General features: G+C 35.4%; 1 protein-coding gene across 8 annotated transcripts in view; it reads left to right on the top strand.

Moving 5' to 3' along the window:
- Positions 1–24,560, top strand: part of AHI1 (Abelson helper integration site 1) — a 247,157-nt gene that overhangs the window by 113,369 nt on the left and 109,228 nt on the right. For all 8 annotated transcript variants that reach the window (XR_013830781.1, XR_013830782.1, XR_013830783.1 and 5 more), the window contains exon 22: positions 6,951–7,006. Coding sequence is in view for 2 of the 8 variants with exons in the window: in XM_079939317.1 (XP_079795443.1) it covers positions 6,951–7,006 (56 nt within the window). In the remaining 6 variants the exon portion in view is untranslated. The remainder of the gene's footprint in view (positions 1–6,950; positions 7,007–24,560) is intronic.

The following is a 24,560-nucleotide window of genomic DNA, read 5'->3' as shown; positions in this document are numbered from 1 at the left end:
TGCTGTTAATTCTTTCTCATATGTTTTTCATTTCAATTATTTTAGTCTTTAGCTCTGACTGGTTCTTTTTTATGATTTCTAGTTCTTTGCTAAAATTCTCACCTGTTCATCTGTTCTTTTCCCAAGTTCAGTTAGTATTCTTATTACTAATACCTTGAACTCTTTATCTGGTAAATTATCTGTTTCATTGGTTGTTCTTTCAGGTTTTTTTTTCTTGTTCTTTCATTTGAAACAAAAACTACGGTCTTCTTATTTTGTTTACCTTTCTATGTCTCTATGAAATTAGGTGAAACAGTTAACTATTGTGCTCTTGAAGAGGTGTTCTTGTGTGGGAGCATCCTATGTAGTCTGAATGTGCCCAGTGGCTTTGATGTTAGAGCTGGATCTGAAATGAGCAAGGGTCATGCCTTCCCCGAGGGTGTGCTGGCAGCTATCACCTTGGTGGGAGGTGTGGCTAGAGATGGAGGGGCTAGCGATGGAGCGGCTAGAGCTAGAGCCAGGTGTGAGCCTGGGCTTTTCCTGTGCTCATTAGGCATCACCACCATATCAGGGGTGGGGGTGGGTCCCAAGGAGGTGGAGCAGAAGCCCTGAGGGTCAGATCCGAGCTTATTCCATTCACTTTAAGTATGTGTTCTCCCCACTCCTGGCAATGGCACCTTCTTCCCAGAGGAGAACAGTGATGGAGCAGGAGGAGCCAGAGCAGACACGCAGTCTTGGGCACATGCTGGGACGGTCATGGCACACCAGTCAAGAGTTGCAGACCACTCCTGATCTGCTGCCTCCATGAGTGTCAGCCATGGCTGCCCTCACCCTGTTCACATGCAGTGCCAGGTCCAAGCCGGCTCCAACCCCTACAAGAGCCCACTCTCCTCAGCATCAGCACCTCTGCCCTAGAAGGAGCTGCACCAGAGCAAGAGGGGCTGGAGCAGGCACCTGGTGCAGGCTGGGTCATGCACTGAGCCAGTTGTGGGAAACTGGCCAGAGCCCCGTGCAGTTTCAGTCTGCTTCCTCTGCCTTTTTCAGGGAGTAAGCAAGCACGTGCACACTCTGCATGAGTGAAGTCTCGATTTCTTACAGTCCTCCTTTAGGTCCCACTGGTTTTCAAACCCACTAAGGGTACTCATCTTCCTGGTTTTGAACCTTAGGGCTGGGGTGTCCAAGATGTGGTTCAAACCCCTCACTCTTCAGGGAGGATCTTTGAGCCCCTGATATCCCCCTCTTCTTCTGTGTCCCCGCCTTGGAGCACAGGTCCCAACCTGATCACTTCCCCTCCCTTCCTACTCGACTCTGATCTTTCTTTACAAGCTTGGTTGTAGGAGAGTCTTTCTGCCAGTCTCCCATTTGTTTTCAGTGAGAATTGCTCCACGTGTAGATGGTTTTTTTTATGTGTTCATTGGCAGAGGTGAGCTCAGTATCTTTCTACTCTGCCATCTTGATCTCCTTCTGGATCAGATATTTTAAACATTAAAATCAAAATAAACATTCTGAATATATATATCAATTATGTTCAGCGTTCAGTAGGCCAGGTATAATTTGAAGTATTTTTTATGTTAATTAACTAATTTAACCCTCCCATCAGCCAGTGAGATGCATATTGCTTCCCCCGTACTGAATAAGGAAATGAAGGCACAGAGTGGATAAATAACTTGCCCAAGTCACATATCTAATAGTTGCCAGAGCCAGTCTTTGAATACATTACAGAGCGGCTCCAGAGTCAGGATATATTATACAAATAAATTGTTCTGTGGAATGGATTTTTTCCCTGATTATAAAGGAACAAAGTCTAATAGTAGAGATTATAAACAACTCATATCTCTGAACAGGGTGGTAATTTTATTATTATATATAATAATATTAATATTATGTATAATATAATAATATAATTATTGTTATAATTTAAAATTATTTTTAATAAACATAGTAGATTTATTGAGTGGTGCTATCAACATGTCAAATATAAATACATTCATGCATTAATTGTGGAGTTTTCTCTCATTTTTAGGAAGGTGTTCTAATCAATCCAGAGTGAGTGTTTTGATTTTCTGTTGGCTCTTTGTTTTAAATAATGCTGAGAAATTTTTTCAGTGAGAATTTTAAACCTGTTTACTCTGCTTATATGGAAGATTTTTCAATTTTCAAAAATCTAGAATCTTTTTTGTTTGTTTTTCATGACATTAACTTTTTTAAAGAGTCTGCCTTGAGCCAGTTGTCCTGTAGAATAGCCACTGTTTTGATTTTGTCTATTTTATCATGATTAGATCCAAGCCAGACTTTTTTTGGCCATAATACAGTAAGTGATGTGTGCTTTTTTGCATCACATCAGGTGGTATATAATGTCAGGTTGCCCCACTATTGGTGTTGCTATATTTAGTCCTGGATCTTTTTCTGAGCATTTTAATACATTCTGTTGATCTACATGTCTACTCGTGTGTCATCCCCACATTGTTTTAATTACAGAGACTTTTTACAATATATATTGATACTTAGTATTTATTTTCAGTCATCACTCTTTTTTTCCCCAGGATTTTTCTAGCTATTCTTGCATAGTCTTCTATATGAATTTTAGAATCAACTTGTCTAGTGCTGGGGCAAAAACTATTTTATTGAAATCACATTAAATTCATATATGATCTCAGAGAAAATTGGTCTTTATGTGATGTTACATTGTCTTAGAACAAGGGATGTCTTTCCATTTGTTCAAGACTACTTTTATGTCTTTCAGAAGTATTTTTACATTTTCTTCATACTGTTTTATGTATTTTTTGTATTTATTCAAGTATTTTCTCTTTTATGATAATCTTATAAATGAGGTATGCTTTTTAATTATATCTTCTAACTGGTTGTTTGAAAATGTAAAGGGTATTGATTTTTATATATTAAATTTTATATTATGCTGACTTTCTGATTTTTTAGTTCTCTTATTGGTTGTGTTAGTTTTAGCATTGATTCTTTTGGACTTTCTGGGTATAAATTATATTATCTGAGTAACAGATTTACTTCTTTTCCAATTCTTGAGAAGGGCTTGCAGTTTTCGTACAGACGTCTTTATATTGAATTTGGCAGGAAAGATCTTTGCCTTCTAAAATACTGTATTTTACTGTAATATAATAAATTGTATTTCATTTCTCTTAGCCATAGATAATCAAAGCATAATTCTCCCTGTGCCCCATATAGAGATTAATGGCAATTTCCAAAACTCAACTAGGATGCATAGTTATAGTGTTGCCTAAAACAAATAACTCTTTAGAAAGTTTCATAGAACGGAGGAGAGAGGTTCTCCTGTCCTTAGCACAGTGCCCTGTGCTTGGTGGGTTGCCCATAATCATTTGATGATGATACATAAGGTTGCTGGATATATGTTCTGGCTTCAGAATTTGGCACTTTGTTTGGCCTGCTTTGTTTTTGCAATAAATCTGATCATCTTTTTTCTTTCTTTCCTTTGATCATGGTCCTGACTTGAAGATTGGTAGAATTTAAGGAAACTAAAAAATATATAATTCTGCTGTTCCAATCAGTCAGGTACAAGTGGGGTATAATGTCATGTTCTGATTTTCCACAAAGTAAAATACCCAAAGCATCTCCCAAGAAGCATAAAATTTCTTCATTATCTTCTCCAGAGTGTATTAATGTCTGGAAAATTAGGAAAATTTTAAAACAATACATCTCAATTTTTTAGTAGGTTTAGAAACATTACCAAAGGAAGTAGTTAATTAATGTTTTTAAAAAGAGTCCTAGAACATGAATTCAAACATTCTGATGACTAATACACACAGTTAACACTGCATTGTAGAATATGAAGCCGGCGGCTATGGCATAGATTAATTCATTAAGTTAATATTTGAGTTAACTCTTGAGGGCCTTCTGTGTTTCGAGCATTTGGACCAGGCACTATGGATACAAAAGTGAATTAAATCAGATCCTGACCACAGGGGCTAGACAAACACACAAATGGGTCTGGAGGTTTGTGACTTAGATGCATGGGTTTCAGTAATGGTACTGCTGCTCCTTGGTTGTGTGACCCATCTTCTGACTTACTTTCTGAAAGCTGCTATTTCCTCCCTTTAAAATGGTGTTATCTTTGTTGTTTATTAATTAGCTGTCTTAAAATTCTTAATAGTTGTCAAGTTTTGTTTGTTTTGTTTTATTTTAATTTAAGAGATTCTCTAATTTTTCCATTGTTATCAGTGGCACTACCAGTCGTATAAGGTTATTTGCTGATCTTCAAGTTACTGAAACTCCTTACCAGAGTTTATTTTCTTTGCATGCTCATGGTTGTGGTCCCAACTATTCTGCTGGAGGTCTGAACTACAGCAAAAAAATGAAAGCAAACCTGTGCAACTCTTACCCCTGTGCTGAGGCACAGGATTAAGCTTCTCCTCTCAAGTCTCATCAGTTGCAGGTTACAGCCATCTCCCAGTAACTGGTCCTAGAAGCAAACTCCTCCAGGTGGATGGGCGTATAAGGCCTCTGTTTAAGGACCATTGTGGTCCATAGGATCTGCCAGGCCCTTAATGTACTACAAACATTGAACTGACAGATAATAGCCAGTTACCCAGAGGATTTATAGCTTCTGCTGGCTGAGAGCCCTCAGTGAACTCTGGAAAACCCATTTTCTGCCCACACCTTGAGAAGAGGCCTGTTTTCCATGCACAGCTCCTTGCTCAGCACCGAGGAAGACACAGCCCTCCCATTCCCACACCTTGCCTGACACACTGGCTCTGAGATCCCAGGGAAAAAAAAAAAACTTCATCTTCTGAGATACTGTCCAGCGTTTGCCATCCCTCTTGCCTTAGTCTTTGTAGGCCTCTGGAAAGGAGCTAAACATGATTTCAGATTCTAAAATCATTAGACAAAGTGAAAAAGAAGATGCTCACCTAGAAGATTAAGTGGCATAATTATCAAAAGATAAAAAATTATGAAGGTAAAAATAAAATGGGCTGCAGAATTAAACAAATAACAGAATAAAACTTCCCTGAGCAGGAGAATGATAAGATTCTGCAGATTAAAGGGCTATCAAGTCCCAAGAAAGATTAATAATAACAAAGACACACTTGGACATACCCTGGTGAAAGCAGTCTGTTGGCACAATTCCCTCTTTCAGGGGAAGTCAGTCTTTTTTCAGGCCTTCATCTGGTTGGATGAAGCCCACTCACATTATGGAAGGCAATCTACTTTACTCAAGGTCTGCTAACTTAAATGTCAGTCCCATCCAGAAACATCTGGAATGTTTGATCAGATAAAAGTGAAATAAAATATAGATTTTTTTTGGGTAAAATTTACTTAAAATAGCAAAATATTTGGGGATGCTTTTCCTTAAGCTTATTCCTTTCTGTATTTTCTCTACTGAAAGCTTAAACAAACATGTATGATTATATTTCTAAATGATATTATTTCAGTAGCAATCTAAATTTAAAACTAAGCTTATATCGGGTTGGCCAAAAAAAGTTCGTTCAGGTTTTTCCATAAGATGTTATGGAAAAACCCAAACAAAATTTTTTTGGCCAACCCAATATCTTTAGAAAATTCATTTTAAAATTCTAGTTTTCAACACATTCTTATCCTGAAGTTGAAACTGTAAAACATGTAATTTTTTTCTTTGTACTTTCATAAGCTAAGGATGTAGATTTGGGGGTTTTTTAGTTTTTTTTATTTTCATCATTTTGAAATTACTTTCTAATTGGATAAGAATTTTAAAATCAGTAGTCAGCCTAGGCCTATTTTATGGCAGTCAGATTATAGTAGTGAGAACACATATGTAAGATGTTGCTAATTCCTGAACCCCGTGGTATGACCACTCTCATTTTAAAGCCAGTGTGTCGTGCCAGACTATTCTTAGCAGTTGCAGCTAGAGAGGGTTGTGAGAGCATGAGGGCTGAGGAGGTGAGGATTTCACCATTAGTTCTGTATACTTCAGTGTAAAGTCTTACAATAAGAATCAGCATTATTTGAATATTTTCAAAAATATTTTTCTTGGGTTTTAAAAAACTTTTCAAGGCCAGTGTTATCTAAGAATAAAAAATGAGTTAAATGCCTATAAATGAGAGGAACTAGTGTTTTGTTTCAACTAGGAATTGTGCTATTTGCTCTTAACAGTGCATTGCAATTCTCACTTCTAACCACCCCTGCGTGGTTAAGCTTTTAGCCTTATTTAACAAACTGTTAAACTACTCACATGTTAACTATTCACATGTTGGTCTGCTGATTGACAGAGATTGAAAAGTAAATGAGAGCCACACCTGTGTTCATTTTAAACTTGCGCTTGATTTTGAACCAGTATCTTTCAGATGAGATGCAATGTGTTACATCCTTAGAAGCTGTTTATTACAAAGAAATGCAGTAGAGGACATGGGGAACAAAAAGATAAATGTATACATGATAAAATGATTTTTCTCAAGGTTAGCAGTCTATATTGTCATTTTAAAGGAGAGAATCAAGGGAACTTTTTTTTCTTCAGTACTCTGTGGTGATTGAATAAATAGCCGATTGTATCATAGTAGGAAATCAGATGATCAAAGAGAAATTCAAATAAATTTACTTTTTGTTTTTGAGAAAATAAGGAAGCGATTCTTTTCATAGACTTTGTGATATTTCTTTATGAAAACTTGATGACCTCAAGACAGAAGCAAAACTTTCATTGAAGAAATGTAGCAGAGGGAGATAATGGTATAATTTTTGAGCTGAGAGCAGAATAAGAGCACATCTCCTGCTATTGCTGGATGCCACTTGAATGAGGAAATTGGCTTAGCTCACCTTGAGTCAGCTCTCTTAGTTAGCTAAACTCTCCAACTGTTTCTGACCAAAGAATTCATGATACCACTTTAAAGGATTCTGCCATCCAAGGAGGCTTTTTTCTTGTAAGCTGTAGGAGTCATGTCTTGCTGACATAAATGTTTTCAAAATAAAATGTATAGGTATAATAAGCAAATATTCACAATCTTTTCATTTCACAGGGATTATCAGTATAGAAAGAAAGCCTTGTAACCACCATGTAGATACAGCACCAACGGTAAGGCAATCTATTTCTACATTGTTAAAACTGTTAAGAAGGCACAAAATAATACTGGTTATAGTGACACAAAATGCCATTGTAGAAAACTCTTGTAACCTACCTTTTGCCAAGAGTTATACCCCTTTAAGAAAATTAACCTTATGTTTTCTAATTAATCAAGATAACCTATCAATTTTTACTAAGATACAGGAAAATAAGATGCTGTATCATTTTTACAAGTACTTGTTTTATATTAATGTTATGAATAGAATGGTATTTAATTTTAAAATACTTTATACTTTTGATAAAGTACTGTAAGTCTTTATGCAAATTGATTTACACCCTTGTAAAAATGAGTATTATTTTCTGCACTAGCATCATTATTTAGCGTGAATGTTTTGTAATAGTGAAAGTAAGCCATTATGCTTCATTTCTCTCGTAGACTACTATGCCTTATTATTATAAAAGTGAAATCTAATCTTTTACCCCACTACTATTACTACCAGATAACAAAAGGCATTTAAGAATTATAGTATCTATTTACTATATTAAAAATAATTATAGAAAATAATATAAAAGGAAGACAAATAAATTTCCCTTTTAATCTCTGTATATAGTATTTGTATGTATGAAATACACTTCAGTCGCTGGTTCCCACTTGAAAGATTCACAAGAAATAGACTAGAGTATATCTCTTCACTAAGCATATTCTTGTTTCTTATCCTTTCTATATAATAAATCTTTCAAGTACTCCGTACAATTCAGCATTTCCTATTGTGAGAAAGATTTAGTAATATCTTTTTTAAGAAAATAAAAAAGTATTAAACTATATTTGAATTTTATTGATAATTAATATTTTCCTCACGGACAAATTGACTCCATTTTTTCTGTTTGTTATAAATCTATATAATTGATTCAGCATGTTTGGTAACTTAATACGTGGGGCTTCAGAAACGACTGATGTTTGAGGAATTAATCATTAGCATAGTCATAAAAAGGTACATGGATATAGTGTGTGTGTTCCAGTTATCCTTTAGTAAGTATGCTAAAAGAATAGCCATAACATTATGTAAATTTTATTCATTAATATTAAAAATGGAAGGCTAGCAATTATGGAAAATTAATTATTTTAAGGTATTTGAATAATCTACTCATTTGACTATTTTATATACTTTTGAAATTTATTTTATTCCTGTAGGCTTTCCTGCAGCACCTTGTTTGCATTCTGGGTGTTTTGTACATTTTGGAGCTCAGAAAAGTGTAACCTGCCAGGTTTTTTTGTTTCACCCTGTAGGCTGATGGCAGATTCCCATGTGAATTAAATCATAAAATAATAGAACCAAATATTCATGAAATCATGAGAAATAATGGCATGAACAAACTTTACAGTAGTGCCCTGATCTCAACATTACTCCTATGAATTAGGAACAAAATTTAATGCATAATAGTTTAGGTATTGTTGGTTTTTGGTTATGTTCTCCCAGTTGGATTATTAAATGGTGGCTCCTAATATATTAATAACATTTCTACTCTGTATAGTTGATAAGTTTTAAAATACTTGGTTTATACAGATGCTCCCATAACACTCATTAGATCCCCAGGTTTGACTTGAGCCAATCTTCCTTTCTGATGTCTTTTTCTGAGCTGTTCTCCTTCTGTCTCTTTACTATAGCTTAAGCATATTCAACAACCTTTCTCCTCTCCCCCATAGTTCCCCAGCTTGCTGGCAGTTAACCTTGGCCCTTTCTCCATAACCTCTAAATAGAATCACAGGTCTGTTCATTACCCAATCTCTGCTGGGCCCCAGGACAGATAAAGTCTGATTTTCACAGAAATATAATTTTACCTAATTTTCATCCTTTGTGTCAGTGTGCCCTTATTTTCCCTAAAGGGTTTAAGAGAAGAAAATATTTAGAGATAAAAGAAATAGGAAAAAGTCTAAAAGTTTTACAAAGTGGGATGTTTGTGAGTTCAAACTTTGTACTATACTGGCTAAAAAGGAGAGAGACTCTTTGGGCCTGAGAAAAAAAGTAGAAGGGAAGTGGGCCAGGATTTCACAATGGCTGAGGCTCTGAATGACTCTTGTCCTCATACCTAGCCACCAGTTTCCAGCCTACCTCTCTACAATTCCTTTGGCTCTAAGTCCTACCGTGAATGGCTGGGGTCTAGGAGAGTGCTAGATGCTACTTACGACTAATTCAGCAAGGGAGGGAAGCAAGACTTTCTTAGGCCTCTGTGACAGGGAAAGATGTGTTTCTTGACGTTTCAGGTTGGAATGAACTTCTCTGTAAATATATGGTTATGATAGTTTGATCTTATAGCGTTATAGTGGGATGCAGTAGTGTTCTTTAAGTGAATATAGGTTAGCCTGAGAACAAAACCCCTTTTGTCCCTTGGTTCTGTGTTCTTTCTCACTCTCTTTTTAATTTACTTGTTCCCCTTTTTTTTCATTTATTACATGAATTTTAATTTTTTGTTTGGAATTTTTTTTCTTTTTGACATAAATAATACCATATCTGTGTTTGAGGTTCCTTCAATAGAAAGCAAAACAGAATATCCCCCCATGGCATGACCCCCTCTACCAAAAAGAATCAAACCTTCCTGCTTAACTGGCTATAATCACTACTTACTTTTTTTTGCATTCAGAGCTCTGAATTTTGTTCATATCTAAGAGTATATTTTCAAGTTATTTTTTCAAGAAATATAAATTGAGAATTATATTACCTGAATCTGCATATTTTAAAATATCTCTCATTTGTCTTTGCATAAGACAGCTTGCCAGGGCTTTTAATTATTTGAATATAACCTTTTCCCTTCAAAATGTTGTGGAAATTGATCATCATTTTGCCTTCTGTCATTGAGTATTTCAGGAGAGACATTCAAATCAGTCTGATAGTTATTCCTTTGTATAGGTAGCATGTTTTGCCTGTTCCTGTATTACAGATTTTCTTTTATTTTCTTTATATGTAACGTCTTAGCTCAGATTTGATGCATAAACGTGTGGCTTTCTTTTCACTGATTTTTGGACTAAATGGTATTCACTCAGACGTGTTACTATTATAGGAAAAACAAATAAGACATCATACAATCATAATATTAGATTACATGAAGATAATTAGATCATGCCACTTTAAGAGCTGGTTGCTGCACCTGCTTATAGCCTCCAGCAAGTTAAGGATAATATCAGACTCAGATTAATCAGAGGTCATTGTCTGAACCCTGAAAGGCAGGTGTAAAAGTAAGTTAATAGTTAAATCAGCATAGGCTTGAGTCCCGTAGTTACTTTAAGTGGAGGACTTATTTGCAAACCAAAGAGAAATAGCAGCTAGCATAAGGAAGTCTTCCACCCACATGTCTGGTCTTTTCTTACTTTAGGTTATTACACAAAGGACTTAGTTAAAACATACCTGCCTTTTAGTGTACGGTCATATGCACAGCAGTTCCCATAGCTTTTCCTACTTTCTGGTGGAATTAAAACATGGTAAGCCATGTTGAATATATAAAGTATTTTTAGTGATTTGAGGAGAACTGTTTTTGAATTTCTTCCAGTGAAAACTGGTATGATAAAATTCAAATAACATCAACATGGCCTATTGTAGTCAATCATTTTTGTAAAGCTTCTGCATTCCAAACCTGTAACCCTAACTTATACTATTTCTTTCTTCTTATTTTATTCAGTGATCCCACAACTCCCACTAATGAGAACGAATTTTCTTTTAACAAAGGGATTTTTTGTCAGTTTATAAAATTACAGCTTATGTTTTCGTAGAGGTCTACACATCTACCACAGCAGGTTGAAACAAACTCCTGCCTGTCTCATCAGAATTATACCAGTTATGGAACACTTTTGCCATCTGTTAAAGTGTTGCATAAATTATTAAGAATTAAAATATCCTAGCTTGATTGGAAATTTAAATGTTGGTTCATTATTCTTCATTGTTATAAGACCAGTTTAACAAGCTGTTCATTCATTCTGCGGTTACACTCCTTCTAGGTTTTCTAAGGGCTTGATTGATAAATTTTTGTCACATGATTTTTCGTCAATGGTAAACTTTACTGTGTTTTAGAGTATTTTATTATTATGAAAATATATCTGAGATGTTTGTGGTGTTGCTTGCCCTTAACAGTAAACTTATTCATAAATGTACATACAAATTAAACTTTATTCTGAGCCTCTTTTGGATTATATGATTATGGATTATATGATATTCATTCTACAGCATTTTGAGTTGTTTCTGCTGTTAGATTATTATCATTGTTTAGCCCACTCTAGGTTCACAAGATTGCTACATATTGCATTATTGCACATTAGTTTAATAAATGTATACATATGTTTACATAAAATATGTCTTTCACATTTTAACATACTGTTGGGGACAGCCAATCTAGAATTTTCCGGGAATTCATAGTATGTAAACTAGGGTGAATGTGCCCCTATAAAACTCATAAAATAGAACCTATGGCCAATCTCTTCCTGAAGGCAATTGTAGGGTGGAGAGGGAACTGATAAACTATAAGCTTTTATAACTTGTCATAAAAGAATCTGTTTTCACTTATCAATAAAGTAGCAATTCAGAGCAATTCTATTGAAATTCAAATGTAAATGCAATAAATTCATTCTTTTTTAAGACCACTTGTGAGTTATCCATAATATAATATTTTTCTTAAGTATTTGCACATTGATTTTTCTCCAGATATTGTAAATTATGAAGCTTATGTTGATTTTTCCCGTTAGCATACTCTGCTGACATTTGTTTTTCTCAGGCTTTTTTCCACCAGTTCTCTTTTGACTTTGCTAAATTTCTCTACCTGAGAAAGTTTTAAAATTCTGAAAGTATCATATTACTGGAGGACTATAACATAAGAGTGGCATAATAGGAATTTATTTTCTAAATTATCAGCAAACATTAGGTGTACGGTGCCCATAGGACAGTACAGTATCAAGTGCTGGGTAGGTGTGGGAGTGGTATGGGGGAAAGCAGAAATACAAAAAAGTATAAAACATGCTTTGTGTCTTTGAGCAGCTCTTGGTCTAATTAGAAAAGTGAACTGTAAATAGTTAAATCTCAATACATGAAATGGATAAAAGTTCAGAGCAATATCGTACAGATGTCATGTCAACAAGGCAGCTTGTACTCAAGTATAGGAATATGGGATGGGCCTTGAGTGCTTTAGGAATTCCCAGGGCTGTAGTGATTTGGGAAGGCTGTTTAGAGTATGAAGGTGCTAAACTGGATCATAAAGGACAGATGGGATTTTAAAAGGAATAGGATGTTCTAGACCAGAGTAACAGTGTGACAGAAGATCACAGAAGGAAAGTACACAGAGTTTAGAGATGGAGACAGTTTGCCTGAAGCAGAGCATTTCAGAACATGAGATAGATTAAGAAAAGGTAATTTGGGCATGATTTATAAAGATCATTGGATGTTAGGTAAAAAATTAAGACTTTATCAATATAAGCAACAGTAAGGCATTTGAGCATGAGAATAAGATGATCAAGGGGTAATGTTTTTAAAAAATTAAAATAAAAGCAGCTCATGAAATTGCAGGTAGATGGAGATTAGAAGAAAGTAAATGATCTGTGAAGCTACTATTAATCCACATTCAAGGTGCTAAGCGTCTGGATAAGGAAGGGGCAATGAGAAATCTTTATGAGAAAGATTTGGAAATTGGAACTGATGATAGAAATTCAAAAGAAAAAGAGGTAAATGATGGCTGGAGACATAGGTTACTGAGAAAATGATGACTCTTTTAACAGATTTTTAAAAAAATAGGGACGAAGGATGATTTTTAGAGAATAATAGATTCAATTTTAGACATGTTAAATTTCAGGTAACCAGAAGCCATGAACAAGTAGAAATGTTCAGTAGAGAACTGAGCATATAGGCTTGAACCTCAGAAAAGAGGATGAGTTTGAAGATCTACATTTGTTGTGTTTGATAGAGCCACACTGAACAGCTCTGGGGTCCTGAAGGGAGATCCAGTGGTCAGAAGCCTCAGACCTCGGTTGTGGGAAGTCCTGTGTATCATTATAAGCGGAAAGCAAGCAAACTCTTCACAACAGGTGTCCAAAGGCCCCATCCAGGAAAGGGGCAGATATCCAGTCTTTAGAAAAAGCTCAGTCAGGAACCAGTCTCCTCTGACTCACCTCCCAAATTCGTTCTCCGCAGAGTTATTTATCCAAGGCATAAATGTGATCATATGTTAAAGATCTTGTGGTACACCCCATCTCCTACCAGTTGAAAGCTAAGCTATTTAGCATGTGTTCGGAAGCCTTCTGCTACCTTTGTAGACTTATTTCAAACTTTTCCCCAATACTCAATGCTGGCCACTCGGAGCTACTTGTAGTTCCTTAAACATGTCTAGTCTCTCGCATTGAGGAGTAATTTTAGAAGAGGGCTTAAGAACACTGAGTCCAGACCAGCTGTCCTGGCTTCAAGTCCTGCTTTGGCCACTTTTACTCCATATGACTTCAGGCAGGGTTCTTTACCTCTTTGTCTGCAAGTGGGAGTGATACCTACCTCAAGGATTGTTGTGAGGGATAAATGAGTTGAGACACATTCCACTCAATATTTTTCTGTATACCAGATATTGAATATTATTTCACCACAAGAGATGGCCAGATAATATGGACAAGAACATATCCCAAGCCTGAGGTCAAGAATCAAAGGGAGGACGCCGGGGTCCCAGCTAGGGCAGGGACACTGGGAACAAGGGAATCTGATGAAGGTTGCCGCAATGACCTGCGTGTCTCTTGACCAACCTTCTTTCTTTTTCTCTTTTCATTTTTTAAAGTGTGTTTATGTATTTATTTATTTATTGCATATTGTGACTGTCTCCTGCTGTCGATGCAGAAATCCAGTTACACCAAGACAACAAGCATATAAACTGGGATTGTCTTGGGCAGTCCTAAATGTGTGATCCCTTTATTCATCGATTCTGTAAGTCGTGGCAGCCAGGGTGATCTTTTTAAAATATAAGTCAGAATGGGTTATCCCTCTCCTCATTAACACTCTTCAGTAACTTCTCCTTACTTGTAGAATAAAACCCAAACCCTTTCCTGGGGCCTACCAGGCCTTGCCTGATCTGGTCTCTGCCTACCTCTTCAGCATCACCTTATGATACTCTTTGCTCTGAGTTTCTGGAACACAGCCAGCCTTTCTCCTACTCACCTATCAGCTTTGAACATTTGGTCTCTCTGCCAGGAATATACACCCCCTTTTGCATAATGGGCTTTTTCTTTAGATCCCAGTAAATGTCAGCTTTTCAGAGGATCTTCCTTCACCATTCTATCTGAAGTAGATACTCCCCACTTAGTCTTTTTATTGCACCTTTTTTTTTCCTTCTTAATACTTATCCCAATTTGTAATTTTTTTGTTCAGTTATTTTCATGTTTATCTCTTGTCTTCCTCGATAGAATGGATGTAAGTTTCATGAAAGTAGGGACCATGTCTGCTTGAGTCACCATTGCTTATAGACTGTCAGTAGATACAGCTTAAATGAATCAATGAATATAGGCTGAAACTATAGAAATAAAAAAGCACAGAGCTAGACTGGACTTCGGGGATGTCCATATTCAGAAGGTTGGAAAAAGAGCCCTCACAGAAAACAGACAGAAAAGAGAGACATAGGAAGTCAGGAATAGTGTAGCATCTTGGAAGCCAAGGGAGTCTAACTGGAGGTTTTGTGCCATCATAGGTAGTCAGAAAAGTTTGGGAGAAAGGAAGCTAGATGGTAACATTAGGAGGCATGATGAACTGGAAGCAATTTGGGAAACCTGTCATGAGAGGAGTATGGAAAATAGAATAGCAGTTAACTTAGCCTTGTGTGTATATTGCTGACTCATTTCACAAAAGAAAGTAATGTTTTGCCAATAGGGCTGCCATGAAAGGAATCTATGTAGAATATGAAGTAAATGTTTCTTTTTCCGTGCTCTTCAAAAGTGAAAAATTAAGCTTTAGTATTTATGCAACATTATTACTTTCAAAAAATTTCTCAGATGGAAGGAAAAATTCAGGAACATAAATGGGGAGAAGGATGCACACTGTATTTTAGCATTAGACAAAGGAGTAGAGTTAGGCAGTTGTAGCAAGATTCCTTACTAAGTATTTAAAACTTTTCTAGTTGGTAAAATGAGGAAAGTTGAAGAAGTTGATCTTTTAGGTCTCCTTTGGGTCTTTTTCATCTGCTCTTACTGTTCCAGGACAACATATTAAAGAAGAAAAACTAAGCAAATTTCTGATAGTCATCTCTTGAATGCTCACTCATCATTTCTCTCATTCTTCCTATTCTCAGGATTCAGTTAGAGTTCACCCATATATTATACACAGGGCAGTCGTGTCCACTGGGTTGACTAACAGATTGCCTATCACCACCATTGCTATTGGAAATTTCATGCTGCTTAATTAGTAGACGTGGGTTAGTTGTCTTCAGTAGATCAAAAACTAGACGTGGGTTAGTTGTCTTCAGTAGATCAAAAACTAAGTCCTTTCACTACAGACCAAATCTCTCCACCTTCATAAGCCCAGGGCTTGGTGAAATGATGCCAAGCAGTAGGTTATGGTGTTCAGATAACTGGTGTAATTTAGCCAGCAGGGGTTAGAGAGCATGTGCAGTACAGTGGGGAAGAGGAAGGGCACTGGTCTGGCTGCCTAGGATTCTATTGAAACAGAAACCAGTAATCTTTTTTGCCCATTTCAATCTCTTTCACTATCTTTCCCAACACAAATAAAGTCGTGTTCAGTTACACAAACTGGTGGAACTTGAGGAATCGGCTAATCAAAACTGTGAATCAAGAACAATTCAAAAGTGCACAAATATTCTAAAACAGTACATCTGAAGCATTAAAAAAACTAAAGAAATTAAAATCATTCCATTTTAGACTCTAGCTGAAGTACTTCCTTACTCAAGCTCTAGTGAGATGTCTAGAAGTATGAACACATGGTTCCCATGAGACCTGACTCCAGAGGAATTATTTTGGTCATTTTTTCCCCTGAGAGCAGCAAAAAGAGCAAGTGCTGGAAGGGAGTCTGCTTCCTCAGGAGCTTAAACTGGGAAGACAGGAGCCAGAAAGCAGGAGCTCTGTTAAATGCCATAAGGGGAGGTGGTGATATGCCCCACCCAAAACATTTACTTCACCCCCTAACCTGTTTCTTTGGAGTAGTACTTACTGTCATTGTAAGTACAGTCTGTGTTTCTGTAATGCAAATTAGGCAACGTGCAGTTAATAGATGAATGATGTCAATAAGATTGCAGAAGATTTATTTATGCATGTTACAAGTTTAAACCCATCAGAGGCAGGCTTTCTCATAATCAAATGGAAAGACTGAGTCATTTTAGAAAAAAGCTGAAATGCCTTTTGCTAATGTCTAATTTAGTAGCTTCAAGAACTGCTAATACAAATGAAGAATTGTTTTGTTTGATGAAATCTAAAACCTGATTGGGTTTTTAATTTTGATAAACTGGTCTCTATTGAAAGGAAATTCTTTCATGGACCTGACTTACCCGTAATGCTGGGTACAGATGCCAGCAAAGATTTAATACCACATTAGTACTTTGATTAGGATTGTTAGTTTCTTTCAGCACCCTAGTTACAAGTTCCATAGATTTTAAGTAGTCTGCAACAACTGCATTTTTATTTCATAAGCCTCATTCTACAGAATGCAAGACTTTATAGCAGAAAGGCCTATAAAAAATTATGGAATTTTGTCTCCCCTCGTAAAATGTAAACACCGCTAAAAGAGGGGTTTTCCATGTTCTTGTTCAGCACTGCAGTCTGAGCACTGTCCAATACCTTACACATAATATTACTAGCTATTATATTACTGATATTCATAATGATCCTGAATCTCTAAGAATAAGTTAATCATAATTATATCAAACTTATTTAACTTTGTTGTGAGCATCAATGATACACATGTATTGAATACCTACTATGTTGCCAGTGTATCTTTATATCTACTTTCTTTTCATCTGTATAATCTTAGATAGGTATTATTATCCCCATTTTATAAATTATGAAACTGAGGCACTGAAAAGTGAAGAGTCTTCACTAGGGTAACACAGATGGTAAATATAGAGCCAGGAAATTCTTTTCTATTTAATTTAACATGTTACCTAAGAGCCTCTGGAGTTCTTGATATTTGCCAAAGACTACATTATCTGCTAATAATGGGATATTTTGATAAGTGTATTGAGACGTTTCTAATCTCTACACATTTTTAGTCGTTTAGCTTCAACGTATGAGAAGGATGTGTCACTGGTTACAAAAAGAAGTCCCCTTGCTTGTGGATACGGTCTTTCGTGGAAAACAAAAAACTACTTCTGCCTTAGAAACACTGTGTTTTCATAATTACTCAAGTTTTGTGCTTTACCTACAAATGATTAGTACTCTAATCATTTGTAGGTAATTTTACTCTGTAGGTGATTTTACTCTTGTAGGTGATTTTACTCTGCTTCTAGATCGTTATAGAACAAATCAATTTCCTCTGCTATAAACACAGCTCTTGAGATGCTTGAGAGTGTCTGTTTCATCTTGACATTCTCTTTTTTAGACTAACTCTATCCATTTTCTTCTACTTAATCTATACTGATTCCGTCCAGTTTGTTCATATTCTTTGGAAAAGTGACATCCAGAACTAGATTTAATATTCTAATTGTGATACGAAAAATAGTGATATTATTGGTTTCTATAATCTGCATACTGTGTTTGATATTGAATTATGACCTACCATAACTTCTTGATATTTTAAAGATTTACTGTCAAGACCTGTCTGCCCGTTATTTACCTACTTGTGCCTCAGTATCCTCATCTCTAGAATGGAGATAATAATAGTACCCTCCTCATTAGTGCTGTTTCCAGTACTGAGTACAGTGTCTAGCACACAGTAATCTCTCAGCTTTCCACTATTACCGTTTAACCCTAAGTGCAGTGGTCCATTTATCCTTGCTGAATTTCATCAGTTTATTTTTGACTCATTTTTCTTTTGAATGCTGATTTTTTTCAGCCATGGTCACTCACTCCTGAACTCTGTAACATGAACAAATTTTATAATGCCCCTTATTTATTGTCTTTATTCACAACATGAGGAAAATATTGAACAATGAACAAAATCAAAAAGGCAACAATTTCTTTACATGTGGTCAATTTAAGTATTTATTTATCAACAAAATGCCTTATAAATAAAAGTCATTTTGGGGGGGGATGTTATTGTTTAAAAGCAATTTCAATGTTACATTGCATTGTCCTTTAGCAAAGCATTTACTTACCTGTCTTTAAAAATAAGATTTGGTGATTACTTGAAATTTTCCTTTTAATCAATATAAAATTTGATCCCTGTAAGGAAGCATTGAATATAGTACATAACAGAAACCAAAACTTGAGTTGATCATGCCATAAAATGAAGCAATTATTTAGAAAAACTTTTCAGACTCATCATTTTATGGAATTTTATTTTCCACTTTGGGAAAATTTAATCAAAAGTTATCAAACTAGTCCTCTATTCTTCCTGCCTAGATGGGCATTTGCCATCTGCCACTCCAGATGTTCCATAGATTCTTTTCTTACCTTGATAAATATCCACGAGTTTACCAGGTCTCTTCTTCCCGTGATGCCCTTTATCCTGCCATCTTCTCAGCGTCCCCAGGGATCAATCTTTGGCAGAGATCATAGTGCAGCAGCCAGTAATGCAGACACGTCTTGGTATAACCACATTATTGGGTCACAGATTAGTTTAATGCATAAAGAGTAAGTAAGATAAATCCCTAGAGGGAACGAAACTTCTGTGTTTTTAATTAAACTTCATAAACTTTTCTTGTCACCATATCTCTGCCTGGTAATACGGCAACATGAGTAGACTTTTCTGAGGGCACTTTATGGATTCAAAGCTTATTTTGCCAAACCTAGAAATAAATTTTCTTTTCAGAATGGAGTTGGAGTTAGTAGATCTATATTTTTTTTGGAAAATATGGTTACGTTTATAGTACTGCAGAAATATTTTACTACAAAACGCCATTCCTCTTTGATAAAGAACTTTAGGAGTTGAGTAATAACAATCATACCTCTGACATTTATTGAGCACTCACTATGTACCAGGCACTGTGCAAAGTGTTTTATGTAGGATATCTCATGAATATCATAATTCTGTATCATAAAAGTATCATCATCATCACCACCATCATCATCATCATTCGCCAGTAGGGAAACTGAAACATAAAAGGTCTTTAAGAGTCTTTTAGAAACATTTAAATTAAATGTGTTAATGCATTATGGTAGATGAGCCAAAAATATTAAGAGCAGAATAAGTTTATATGAGTAAACCATTAAACTCAAGTGTCACTCAGTGGCACAAGGCAGATTCTGTGGAAACTGGGAGCAGTTCAGATAGTATTAACAGCAATTAACACTTATAAAGACAATTTTTAGTTTTAAAAACCCTGCTTCATGGTGTGTATTATTTCATCTGATCTTTGTATCATCACTGTATCTTGTAATGGCATTAGGCAGGGGTGGTAATGAAGAGAGTAGACAACTGAGCAACACTGGTAGGGCTGACCAGAATGACAGCCAAGAAGGGTCATGAAGACCTTGAGGACAGGACGGCCAAATACAGATTCCTCCCTCTTCACCATCTACCATGGATGTTTTCTAAGAAAGCCAACTGCAGAATTTTTTTCTTGGAAAACATCCCATCCACACACCAAGGAGTTTTAATCAGATATGGTTTGGGGTTAGTGGATAGAGTCTTAGATTTCCTCAGAATAGTGGCACTTCAGTTCTCAAAGCTGTGGGATGGGTTAAAGACACATAAGTAACAGAGAGTAATCTGGATGTGAGAAGGGGATCTTGGGGTTTGGTGGGAAGAAAGGGGCCCAGAAGCTGTGGTTTTTCTAGTGCACTGGCAGAGTCACCTGTGACCTTGAGAAAGGAAATTGCAAGCACCTGTTACACTTCAAACCATGCTACCCACATGCCACAGACAGCTGTTTGAAGAACAGGACTAAAAAGAACAGGAATGAAAAGGTAATTGTATCACCCAAGAATGAGGTGATTGGGCTTTGTCCCTTCTTCCTTGAGACCTACTTGTAAAACTCACTGTACACACCCAAGTGTCAGCTGGTACCTGACTCCTCAGTTGATGTTTCTAATCTTAATTATTCTTTTCTTTCTCCATTCTACTAGAAAAATCTTCATAATAAATACTTAGGCTGTTAACCATTTGGGAACCAAAGAACCTGAAAATGAGTACAGCTCAATAAAATTCCTGTCTTTCCTGGGACTTATATTGGGCCTTTCCACTTTAATCTTCTGTCACTGGTGCTACCAACTGCTTAGTTCTTACTGACAAAACCTTGGTAATATATTAAGCTTATCTATTTCTCTTATGTACCACATGTATTGCTTTCCTCTTCTGTTATATTTCCACAGTCTAACCTCTTTTGTCCACTTCCATAGCCAGAATCAAGACTCCCCTCTCTGACGTGAATCGCTATGGTCTCCACCTCTGTGTTTTTGCTTGTATCTGTTCCTTTCTTCTGACTAACCTCACCTTCCATAACCATAATTTCTATGATGTTCTTTTTTTATAACAGCTTTATTTGGATATAATTCACATAGCAAAATGTTTACTCTTTTAAGGTCTACAATTCATTGGGTTTTAGTATATTCATAGTTTTGTACACATCATCAGTGTCTAATTTTAAAACATATTCCTCACCCCAAATAGAAATCCCATACTCAGTAGTAGCCACCCACCCCCCTACATTGCCTTCTCTCCCTAGCCCCTGGCAAATACTAATCTACTTCCCATCTCTGTGGATTTGCCTATTCTGGACATTTTGTATAAATGCAGTCATATCATACGTGACCTTTTGTATCTGGCTTCTTTCACTTAGCATGCTTTCAGAGATCATCCATGTCATAGCATGCATCAGAATCTCATTCCTTTTTATGGCTGAATAATAGTCTATCATATGGATATGCCACATTTTATTTATCCTTTAATTCATTGATGAGCATTTGGGTTGCTTCCATTTTTAGCTATTATGAATAATACTGTGCGCACATTTACATACAGGTTTTTGTGTAGACAGACATAGGTTTTCAGTTCTCTTGGGTGTATATTTAGTAGTGAAATTGCTGTGTCACATGGTAACTCTGTATTTAACATTTTGAGGAACTGCCAAAACGTTCTCTAAAGTGCCTGAACCATTTTACAATCCCACCAGCCAAGTAAGAGAGTTTCAATTTCTCCACATCCTCACCAACACTTGTTACTGTCTTTTTTATTATAGCCAGTTTATTGAGTGAAAAGTTATATCTCTTATATCTCCTGATTTTGATTTGCATTTCCTTAATGATTAATGATGTGAACATCTTTTGCAGTGCTATTTGTATATCTTCTTTGGATAATTTATTCAAATCCTATGCCCATTTTCTAGTTGGGCAAATTATGTTCTACTATATAATTGTATAAATAGGATATATTTTAATGACTGTGTTATGTATTTATGTATGTATGTATATATGAGAATCAGATCTTATTATACCAAGGGTAGCAATACAGTTTTGTTTTTAGACATGGGGTTGAAGTTAGCACATCTACATTTAATTTGGAAAATAGGATCACATTTATAGTTGCGGGTGTCCTATAGAAATATTTTTATTTTAAAACACCATTCCTCTGTGATAACTCAAAGAACTCTAGGAGTTGAATAATAATAATTATACCTGACACATATTGTATACCTACCATGTGCCAGGAATATAGCATATAAATATATATTATATAAAATCAACTGTATAAATTATGTAACTCATACATAAATATAGATATAATATAGATATATTCATATTATTTATATCTAATGGGGTTTGTCTTAGTATTGACTTGTAAGAGTTCTTTATATACTCTGGATACAAGTCTCTTATCAGATACGTGATTTGCAGATATTTTCTCCTGTTCTGTAGGTTGTCTTTTTCTCTTTCTTGATCATGTCCTTTGAAGCACAACATTTTTAAAAAATTTTTATGAAGTTCAATTTCTCTACTCTTTTCTTTTGTTACTTGTGCTTTTGTTACCATATCTAAGAAACCATTGTCTGATCTAAGGTCACAAAGATTTACTTCTATGTGTTCTCAGAGAGTTTTATACATTTAGCTCTTACCTAGGTCTGTAATCCATTTAGAGTTAATTTTTATATATGGTGTGAGTTAGGGATGTAACTTTATTTTTTTGCATGTGTCTATCCAGTTTTCCCAGCACCATTTATTGAAAAGACTATTATTTCCCCATTTAATGGTCTCGGCACCCTTTTCAAAAATCAGTTGGCCATGAATGTAAGGGCTTATATCTGGACTCTCAATTCTATTGTGTTGATTCATTTGCCTATCTTTATGTCAGTAATCCACTGTTTTAATTGCTGTAGCTTTGTAGTAAGTTTTAAAAGCAGAGCTTGTCCTCCAGCTTTGTTCTCTTTCCAGATTATTTTTCTGTTCTAGGTCCCTTGCATTTCCATATGAATCTTAAAGTCACCTTCTCAGTTTCTGCAAAATTTTTAATAGGGATTATGTTGAATCTGTAGATCAAAATGGAGGATTTTCATCTTAACAGTATATTAAGTCTTCCAATCTAGTAACATGGGTCTTTCAATTTATATAGGTCTACTTTAATTTCTTTCAATGACATTTTGTTTTTATTATGTAAGTCTTAGACTTTTATTTCAAGTATTTTATTCTTTTTGATGTTGTAAATGGAATTGGTTTTATATTCAGACTTTTCATTCCTCAGGTATAAAGATATAATTGATTTTTTTATATTCACCTGTATTCTGCAACCTTACTGAATTTGTTTACTACTTCTATAAGATGTTCTGCAGGATTTTTTGTAGATTCCTTGAGATTGTCTATACACGAGGTCATTTCATCTGTTAATATAGTTCTACTTCTTTGTTTCCATCTTGATTCCTTTCTTTTTCTTGCCTAATTTACTGGCTGGAATCTCCAGTACAGTGTTGAAATAGCAAGGGTGAGTGTCTGTGTCTTCTCTTGCTCCTAATCATAGGGGAAAAGCTATCATTCTTTGACCATTAAGTATGTTGTTAGCTGTGTGCTTTTGTGAATAACCTTTATCAGGTTGAAGCAGTTCCCTTATATTCTTACTTTGTTGAGTGTTTTTATCAGGAAAGAATGTTGGATTTCGTTAAATGCTTTTTCTGTATTTATTGAGATGATTATATGGGGTTTGTCCTTAATGCTATTAATATGGTCTATTACATAGACTGATTGTTATATGTTAAACCAAACTATCATTTCTGGGATAAATCCCACTTGTCATGGTGTATAATCCTTTTTATATGTTGTAGATTCTGTTTACTAGTATTTTGTTGATGTTTTTACATCAGTAGTCATAAGAAGTGTGTAGTTTTCTTGTCCAGCTTTGGGATCATGATAATACTGACTTCATAGAATGAGTTGGAAAGTGTTCATTTCTCTTTTATTTTTTGGAAGAGTTTTGTAAAAGATTGACATTATTTCTTCTTTAAACATTTGGTACAGTTTGCCAATGCTGCATTCTGTACCTGGGCTTTTCTTTGTTGAAATTTTTTAAATTGTTAATTCAGTCTCTACTCTTAAGGTCTATTCAGATTTTCATCTTCTTCTTCAGTCACATTTAAGTTGTCTCTTTCTAGGAATTTGTCCCTTTCATCTGGGCTATTTAATTTGTTAACATACAGTTGATAATAGCACTCCATTATAATCCTTTATATTTCTCTAAGGCCAATAGTGATATCTTCTCTCTCATTCCTGATTTTATTAATTTGGGTGTTACCTTCCGCTCCACCACCCTTGGTCAGTATAGCTAAAGTTTTGTTAATTTTCTTGATCTTTCAAAGAACCAATTATTGGTTTTGTTAATTTTCTCTATTCTTTTTCTATTTGTTATCTTTTATTTCCATCCTAATATTTATCATTTCCTTCCTTCTACTTGCTTTGGATTTAGTTTTATTTTTCTAGTTTTAAAGTATAAGGTTAGCTTATTGATTTGACTGTTTTTTCTCAATTAAAGCATTTACAGCTATAAAATTTCCTCAGATCATTGCTTTTGCTGCTTCCCATACATTTTGGTATGTTGTGTTTATCTTTTCATTTATCTTTTTTAAATTTCCCTGGTGTTCTCTTCTTTGACCCATTGGTATTTAGGAGTGTGTTGTTTAATTTCGACACAATTTCCCAATTGTCTTTCTGTTACTGATTTCTATTTTCATTTCATTATGGTTGGAGAACATACTTTCTGTCATTCAGGGCTTTTTTTTTTTTTTTAAGGCTTATTTTATAGCCTAGCATATTGTCTATACTAGAGAATGTTCTACATGCACTTAAGAAGAATATGTATTCTACTTTTATTAGGTGGAGTGTTCTATTGATGTCTGTTAGATCTAGCTGGTTTCTAGTGTTGATCAAGTCTTCTGTTTCCATGTTGATCTGCCTAGTTCTAGTCATTATAGAAAGTGGAGTATTGAAGTCTCAACAACTATTGTTGAATCATCTATTTCATCTTTCAATTCTGTCCAT

This window comes from Stenella coeruleoalba, assembly GCF_951394435.1.
Source record: "Stenella coeruleoalba genome assembly, chromosome: 12".
NCBI classification, from domain to species: Eukaryota; Metazoa; Chordata; class Mammalia; order Artiodactyla; family Delphinidae; genus Stenella; species Stenella coeruleoalba.
This window is presented reverse-complemented; position numbering and strand designations above follow the sequence as displayed.